At 33.1% G+C, this 9,239-nt stretch overlaps 1 protein-coding gene across 2 annotated transcripts; it reads left to right on the plus strand.

The window, feature by feature from the left end:
- Positions 1 to 3,294: 3,294 nt before the first annotated feature.
- On the plus strand, positions 3,295 to 8,293 carry LOC110940535 (protein CHLOROPLAST IMPORT APPARATUS 2). 2 transcript variants are annotated; one of them, XM_022182074.2, is made up of 3 exons: positions 3,295 to 4,907; positions 6,166 to 6,272; positions 8,076 to 8,293. In XM_022182074.2, exons 1-2 carry the CDS (start codon positions 4,077 to 4,079, stop codon positions 6,235 to 6,237), a joined length of 903 nt encoding a protein of 300 aa, XP_022037766.1. In that variant the 5' UTR covers positions 3,295 to 4,076; the 3' UTR covers positions 6,238 to 6,272; positions 8,076 to 8,293. The 2 variants fall into 2 exon arrangements, with proteins under 2 accessions (XP_022037766.1, XP_022037765.1); XM_022182073.2 differs by having other exon boundaries at positions 3,304 to 4,907; positions 6,132 to 6,272.
- The last annotated feature ends 946 nt before the right edge of the window (positions 8,294 to 9,239 follow it).

Here is a 9,239-nt window from a genome sequence, read left to right on the forward strand (position 1 = left end):
GTGGGTTAGCCAGCGTTGCCTGCCATCCCGCCCCATAAAACGCCCCATTCCCCACAGCCTAAACTTTTGTTCGGCAAACCGAACCATATTTTTTTATATATTTTCTGTTCAGGTTACAGTTTTTTGTTTTGATTTTCAAACACGGATGGTTAACTATGATATCCAGTGGCGGCTTTGATGGTGTGCATCGCACAAGGCCCTTGATTTCAAGAGGCATGCGATTTAAAAAAAAATCTGATATATATGTTATTTTTTAAATAGTAAACACATACCAATTCAAATATAGGCCCATTTACAAATCATTTTTAATGGTTTAGAATTTAGCCCACTTGGCATTAGGTTTATTGAGCCCAATACTAATGTGATGTTTTCTTTAAATAATAGTAAAACATTACGGAATGACACATTTTTGTCAAGTTCGAACAAGGTAAGTGAATTCTCAGAGACGCCTCTGATGATCTCTTTCTATATTACAAGGTATTTAGTTATTAATCATCTAATTCTTTTTAACGACCAATGAATCATCCAAATGCGCTACTGGCAAAATTCACCACATCGGGATACAGTGGTGCAACTTCTATAGGGCGGGAGGGGGCGCCCCCCCCCCCTCCGAACTTTTCGCTCATTAGTGGAGAGTATGTAGTTTTCGTATAATTTTTTTTGGTATACACGTTTTCGACCCCCCCGTCTTATAGAAAATTTTGGGTATATACATTTTCGACTCCCCGGTCGAAAATCTCAAGATTCGCCACTGTTGGGATATACTCGTCTCCGAACCGGAGAAAACCCTCACCTAAGGCCGAAGCCCGTGAACACTCGCCCGAAGGCACGACAATGCGGTGAGGTAAAACCCGCTCAGTTCAAGGATCGAACTAGCGATCTCCGCCTACTTGCCTAGTCTCCCATCATCACCGGGTGACAAAAAAAAAATAACGAATAGAGCAAAAATTAAACTGAATTCCTTAGAATACTAAATCACTTCCATACCGTTCCACCACCATTTCATTGGTCATCTAATTTAATATAAGTAATAAACTAATCACCCACCATTTCATTGGTCATCTAATTTAATATAAGTAATAAACTAATCACCCACGTAACTTTCTTCTTTATTCCAAATCACGTAGGTTGTACCTGTCATTTTTAATAGTATATACTTTGTGCCGTATACTGCATCTATGATCTGTTATAATAACATATTATATTATTGCTTTATAACAATGATATAATAACTATTTTTTATGACTTGGTCCATGACTCATCCATATAACTAAACTAGTTTTTGCCTAGTCTATGTTGTGGGGCACTAAGCTGAAGACGTATCTCTCATAATATTTATGTTTGTGTTTCGGTTACTTCTACATATACTCATAACACAATCTCAAAAAAAAAAAAAAAAAAATTAAATCGAGTCAACCAATTAAAACAACACACTACCATACTTTTGCTAAAAAAACTAAAACGATGGAAAGACTATAATTTTAAACTAAGAGCAAAATTGTAATTTTTCAGGACAAATGAGCATGTGCCAGGCATGCCTGGACGAATAAAAATTACAGTTATGGCCGCCCGCGTTGCAGGACGTTAAATCGAATATTTATTAGTTTCATAACATGTATGCATATAGTTATTTTAGTTGTACATACTATTTATAACACGATCTAAAAAAAATACATCGAGACAACCAATTAAACCAAAACACTACCATAATTTTGTTAGAAAAAAACTAAAACGATGACAAGTATGTAATTTGAGTTGGGTGTAAAATACTAATTTGTCAGTACCAATGGCGAGTGCTAGACAACTGTTTGACACAATAAAAGTTGCACAGAGTCAACCAATTAAAATAAGACACTACTATAGTTTAGCAAAAAAAAAAAAAAAAAACTAAAACGATGACAAGATCACAATTTTGAACTGGGGGGAGAAATTGTAATTTTTGAAATGGGGGCAAAATCATAACTTTAAACAGAGGGCAAAATTGTAATTTTAAGCTGGGGCAAAAGCATAATTTTATTTTGAACTGGGGGCGAAATTATAATTTTGAACTGAGGGCAAAATTGTAATTTTGAGCTAGGGGAAAAACATAATTTTATTTTGAACTGTGGACAAAAATGTAATTTTGAGCTGAGGGCAAAATGATAGCTTTGAACTGAGGGTAAAATCGTAATTTTAAGCTAGGGGCAAAAACATTTTTCTATTTTAAACTGAGACAAAACCATAATTTTAAATTGAGGACGAAATCGTAGTTTTAAACTAGAAATAAAATAATAAATTAGTTGGACTAATATGATAATTGGAGTTAACATTATTATTTCCCTTTTCTTCTTTCAATTAGCTTTTATACAAGGTGTTAACTACATTCATGTCTACAATCACAATTAGACTTATAAAAATTAACTTGTAAATTTTTACTATTTTATGTTATCTTTTGAATGAAAGGATAAAATGAAAAAAAAAAAAAGCTTATTCTGTCTCCTTACTCTTTTTTTATATTATATATGTAAACAGTCGACTCTAAGAATTCGTGTACTCTGTTCGAGCTCGAAAAAACGCGCTCTTAGGCCTTAACGAAATTGGGTATTGGGCTCAATAAAGATCTAAATCTAATGCCCATGGGCTAATAACTAATTTAAAACATAAGAATAGTTTTATAATTGAGTCTATGTTGGTATTTGTATAAATATATGCCCTAATAAAAAACTGATTTTACATAAACATATCGAGTTTTATTTTTAAATTACGTACCGTTTGAAATATCAGGCACTCACCCACTCTCAGGGCCACCGCTGCATGTGAAGAATGTAAAGTATATACAAAAGTTGAATCGGTTCTTGCGGTTTCAAAATACATAATCAGTTTTGAAATAAATTATATGTAAAATCAACAATAGTAAAATGAATGATTATACTTCATGTTCATTTTGACTTTCGACTCCCACGACATCGGAAGTCTGGATCCAGTTAACCACAATAGTGATGAGCGTATCAAACTGGTATCAAAACTCGTCAAAACTGGATTCCAGTATTGGTATCGAAATATTCGATACGGTATGATATCAGTGTTTGATCTAAAGTAACAGTATCAAAAATGTCAAAAAATAGGTACCGATACTAGTACCAAAAAAATTGATAGGAAAATTTAGTACCGATACCCATTACTAAATAATTATCCCTATACCACAATGAGACGAAGTTATATACTATGCAATACAAAAACACATTCCCTATTATAACCTAAAAACATTATAAAAATATACAAAAGGTACAAACGCACATACATTTTATATACATCTCTACAAGTACAAAATATAAAGATAAACAAAAAACGGAGGCACAATTCTGAATTCTTAAAACAACCGAGTGGTCCTTGTTCTGAAATGCCTGCGGCCTTGTCTCTTCCTCTGTTTCCATCTTCACTACAAAACAGTTGCAGAGATCGTTCTTAGAGACAGAAAGAGATGGATTTCTGCCATGATTGCAGGATATCTTCTTGTGATTTCTTACATACAATCTAATCTCATTTCATCATTGAGGCTTCTGACCATTCAATCCCCTCGATACACGTTCACTCACTAAACACATATACACACACACATAAATAAAGACTCTTATTTCATAGACTCATAGTTTCAATCTATCTTCTTTACAGTTACAGTTTACCCTATACCATCACTTCAAGATTTGATTTTTTCCAAAAGGGTTTTACCTAGTTGAGTTTCTGGTTTGATTTTGACTTTTTGTTGTGATCTTTGGCCTTTTTCCCAAAGAAAGATTTCCTTTTAACCGCTTTTTAGGGTTTCAGGGTTTCTTGCTCTGTTTTTTCACATATATTTATATAAACCCATTTCCGTTTGATCTTTTTTCAACAATCTTTTTTCACAATTTGATGAAGTTAGATGTGAATTGAATTCTTGAAGTCTGAAAATGTCATCTTGCTTAAGTTCATTAGCTTTTTAGGGTTCAGGGTTTATCCTCTGTTTTTCATATGTTCATTCAACTGGTTGCCATTTTCTTCTCATTTTCTTCTGTTCTACTTATGAAATTGGGTGTGAATTAAATTCTTGATATTGAAAAATGTCATCTTGTTTAAGTTCAAGAGCTTGTGGGTTTGATCTTGAACACATGGTTAAATGGCAACCATATGGTAATTCAAGCAGAACAACTTCAACTTCAAACACAACATCTCCATCTTCAACCTTGTCGAATTCAAGCAATTCCCCAGTCACAATATCGAATCAAAAACCACGAACACCGCGAAAAAGACTGAATCAAACGTACAACGAAGCCGCTGCTCTGCTTTCCATGGCCTCCCCCAACATTTTCAAAATCAAACATCTCCCCAAAAGAACCACTAATCTTTCCAAATTCAACAAACACCTTGACAATTTTGGCAATGAGCCACCGGAATTAATTTTTTTTAATTCCCAAATTTTTAAGAAGCCCTGTTTTCTAACCGATTTGAAAACCCCAAATTCTTGTCAATTGGAACAGAGCAAGGAATATTTAGACGATTTCGATACGGAATCGATTCTTAACGATGAAATTGAACAGGGGATTGATAGTATCATGGGGGATTGTACAGCAATTTCAGAAAATCATGGAACAAACGACACCGTTTCATCTGAATTCCACAATTGTTGTTATGGGTATCCGATGGGGTTAGGGTTTGGGGTGAGAAACAGAGTGAGGGCATTGAAGAATGCCGATGACCGGCATTGGTGGAAGTTTCCGATGGTGGAGGTGGTGAATACATCTCCGGCGGCTATAGCAAAAAGTGAAAGATCTCCGGCCGGTAAGAAGAAGAAAACGGTGCAGTTGAGGAAGCTGGTTTTGAAATTGGATTACGACGGCGTTTTGAATGATTGGGCGGGAAAAGGGTCGCCTGTGCCTGAAGAAATTATCCATGTAAGTTTTTTTATTTTTTAGAACAGCTAACTCATACACGTTATACGTTTTGTAGTTTTGTTCGTCAAGAAAAATGATAAACACCTTTTTTTTTCTAATCATTTTAGTATCAATAGGCCAAGTCGCATTGCTAGTTGTTATTTTTTTTCTTAAATATCAAATATATTATTATTTGAAACATTTTTCATCTTATAATCATGTTTAAAGTATAATTAAAAACTATTTTTTTACCAACCAAACCCGACCCAAATCAATAAGTATTAACATTTGTTGTTTAAAGTAACTTTTTATAATATAAATTAATTACAACGTGTTGTGAAATAATTATATATGCAAATACACAATGGTCAAAAAGAGACTAACATGAACTTTGCACATGGAGTTGTTTTGAAATGAATTATATAAACAGATAATTGTTTTGACTAAACTTTTATAAATTGTTTATGTGAACAGTTAATTGTTTAGACATAAACCTTTGTAAATTGTTTTGACATAAATTATATAAATAGATAATTGTTTTGACATAAATTATATAAACAGATAATTGTTTTGACATAAACTTTTATAAATTATTTTAACATAAATTATACAAACAGATAATTGTTTTGACATCAACTTTTATAAATTGTTTTGACATAAATTATATAAATTGTATGTATTTTTTTTTTTGGAATAAAAGTTACCCTTTGTCCATTTCTTTGTGAAATTGTCGGTGCATCCAACAAACCCTTGCACTAATTCTAAGCTAGCATCATTAATTGGAAGGTTTGGTTGGGTTTATAATAAAAAATAATATTATACAAATATTACATCTTTGAAAAATAAGTTGTTTGATTTGATTGAGTTATAATTATTATTATTTGTTTGTCATTCAAGTTTAAGGTTATAAAAAAGTTGTATACTCATTTATAAAATGAATAAGGTTAAAATTCTTAAACTTTTCTAATGATTGATTAAATCCTTAAAATTTGTCTTTTTATTAAACATAAATAATTATTCTTTCAGGGACACAATCCAAAAATCAAACAAAAGTTTAGAATTTAGTTAATTACATTCAATATATATGATTGACTTAAAAGACTATAATATTCTATACAGATATATTTTTTATGCATTTAAATAATTTGTTTATAAGTTCATTTATTATTTTGTATTAAAAATATATGAAGAAACCATATATAATTTGTGAAAATAAAAATAAATATGTGTTGGGCCTACTGGCAGGCCAAAGCGGCTAACATTGATATTTTCTCTGAAGACGGTGGGTGGAAAGAATCTAGTGCAACGCGTTCTTTGGACAACAATAATCTCAAGAAGATCCGACCCGTAAAAAATGCCTACTCTGATAAACGGCCCAGATGCAAGGTTTCAACTTCTTCAACTTACATTAAAAATATGTATATTTAAAAATAAGTTAATTGCTCGGATGGTCGCTGTGGTTTCACGTTTAGTCCCCACTTTTTGAAAATAACAGTTATGCTCCTATGGTTTGTCATTTTGTTACTCGGATAGTCCCCTGACATTTACTCAAGAGACTATACGAGTAACAAAATGACAAATCATAGGGAGCATACCTGTTATTTCCAAACTAACTGACATCTACTCAGGGGACTATCCGAGTAGGGGGTGCAAACGAGCCGAGCTACTCGAGCTCGGCTCGAAAAGAAGCTCGAACGAGCCGAGCTTAAACGAGCTCGAGCTCGAGCCCGAGCCTAAAAACAAGCCCGTTTAGTAAACGAGCCCGAGCTGAGCTTATCGAGCTCGAGCCGACTCGCGAGCCTTAACGAGCTTTCTTTTTATATATTTTTATTAATATATTAAGCATATATTTAAATAATAATATTTACCATCTATATAAATATATAAAAATAACTAAATTACATGTATAACAATAATTATAATTAATAAAAATTAATTAATAAATACTAAATGAGTCGAGCTGAGCTCGAGCTTGAAAAATTACCTTCGAGCCGAGCTCGAGCTTTAGAAATAAAGCTCGAATCGATCCGAGCTCGAGCCTGGTCGAGCTTGGGCTCGGCTCGGCTCGTTTGCACCCCTATATCCAAGTAACAAAATAACAAACAATAGGAAGCATACCTGCTATTTTCAAAAGGTGGGGACTAAACGTGAAATCATAGGGACCATCCGGGCAATTAACTAGGGCTGTTCAGTTTTATCCAAAACCCGAAACCCGACCCGAATTCAAAGCCACCCGAACCCGAATTAGTGAATACCCGAAAAACCCGAACCCGAGAAACCCGAACCCGACCAACCCAAACTTTAAATGGTTCGGTTATCGGGTCACTTTTTCCAGGCCAAAACCCGAACAACCTGACCCGAAAAACCCGAAACACGAAACCCGAAAAAAAAACCGAACATTTATTGTTTTTTTCTTATAAAAGTGTTTAGATTTTGAGTCTTTAATAGATGGAACACTAAGTTTTGGGTTTTTTATATATTATAATAGCATATTGTCAATTAATCTTTGAACTTTGATAATATTTATAAAGTAACAATATGAATTTTGATGATATTTTGTAAAAAAAAAAACATTTATTTTCATTTTACATCTAAACCCGAAAACCGAATAACCCGACCCGAACTAACCCGAACCCGAATAACCCAAACCCGACTAACCCGAACTTTAAATGGGTTGGTTATCGGGTCAATTTTTCCCAGAGAAAAACCCGAACAACCCGACCTGAAAAACCCGAAACCCGAAGAAAAAACCCGATGAACACCCCTACAATTAACTAATTTAAAAATTTGTGATTGACTATGTTGAAATATCTAAAAAAGTACTTTTTTAGTATATTGTTTAACAACCATATTTCCATATCGAAAATTATTTTTATATAATAGATTGGAAAGTAAAAGCTTAGGATATAAACCATAAAGTAACTTATCTTTGAACTATTAAGGTAAATTAAGTTATCATGGTGACAAGGGTTTAATTCGATGCTATTCATATAACGAGTAATCGTTTATATTTTCATTAAATCATTATTTTACTTATATCTTAATTATAAAATGATAACTTATGATAAAAGCTAAGTAAAATCACGATTATTAATTTTTTTTTTTAAAATTTAACTTGTTTCTTTAATCGTTACACTACATTGACCTAACTCATTGATGTGTCTTAGTTTTGTCATTTTACTTTTGCAGGGACGATTTGATTTTGTGGAAAAGCCAAATTCTTCAGTTTACAACGAGGTTTAACAGGGTGATTCTGGTTGCACTCGTCTTTTGACTATTTGCATCAACTCCATTTGGTTTTATTTTCCATAGTTGAAACCTTTTTTTGCACAACAATAGTGTGTGTAACCACAATATGTACATATGTAGGAAGAGGAAATATGAAGTTTTAAAATAGTTTTCCTTTAGTGTCTTCCAATTTCATAATTCTTTGGTATTCATTCACATCCTATCTATCATTTTTTACCTTATAATTACATTAAAAACAACTAAACATTCTCTCATTTCAATTAAATAATATTTTTTTATACTTTATCATTATATTTTTTCTTTCAAGACTTTTAAAATATATTAAAAAAAATATACTGGGTGAACAATGCCCTCCCTAAATATAAGGATGAATAGTAACATTTTTTTGTCTCTTCGTCACTTCCAACCACTTTTTATCATATAAAAACTCAAGTAAAATGCACGGATAGTCCCTGTGGTTTTGTAAAATAACACCTATAGTCCTCAACTTTTGGAAATTATACCGTTGCTCCCTGTGGTTTGACAGTTTGTTACTAGGATAGTCCCTAAAGTGGTTGTCCGTTAGTTTTCACCGCTAAGTTCATATAAAATTACTTATTTACCAAACGGACCGGTGCTCCGATCACACTTGCCGTCCGAAAGGTTCCATAACTCTCCGGCAACAACGTCGTTCGCCTCCACGACCTCTGCGTTCTCGTCCAGATCTACTTTTTTTTTCAAAACAGATCGTCTTCTCCAACTCCGGTGAACCTGTACGGTTACGAGCCATGACGGAGAATGACGTTTCAGCAACGACGGAGAATGACGTTTCAGATCCTCTACTTTTTTCAAAACAAATCTTCTACTTTTTTCAAAACAGATCCTCTACTTTTTTCAAAACAAATCGTCTACGTTTTCAAAACAAATTTTTGGTATGTGAATTATTTTTCATTAGTTTTCACTGTATGGAGTCATCGACGACGGTTAACTCCAGATCGGTGTTGATGAGAGGTTGAACTTTGAACAGATCTGGATGAGCAATTTTGAAGAAACGACCTCTTATACTCTTAAGACTTATATGTATATACAAATAGAAATAGATGACCTTATATAATATCTTCTGCT

Source organism: Helianthus annuus, chromosome 5 (genome assembly GCF_002127325.2).
Source record: "Helianthus annuus cultivar XRQ/B chromosome 5, HanXRQr2.0-SUNRISE, whole genome shotgun sequence".
NCBI classification, from domain to species: Eukaryota; Viridiplantae; Streptophyta; class Magnoliopsida; order Asterales; family Asteraceae; genus Helianthus; species Helianthus annuus.

Bases quoted from the DNA above. Each gene is read 5' to 3' on its own strand.
- LOC110940535 (XM_022182073.2), top strand. From the start codon at position 4,077: ATGTCATCTTGTTTAAGTTCAAGAGCTTGTGGGTTTGATCTTGAACAC. The intron at 4,908-6,131 runs GTAAGTTTTTTT...GCCTACTGGCAG, and splicing joins TGCCTGAAGAAATTATCCAT to GCCAAAGCGGCTAACATTGA. The intron at 6,273-8,075 runs GTTTCAACTTCT...TTACTTTTGCAG, and splicing joins ATAAACGGCCCAGATGCAAG to GGACGATTTGATTTTGTGGA.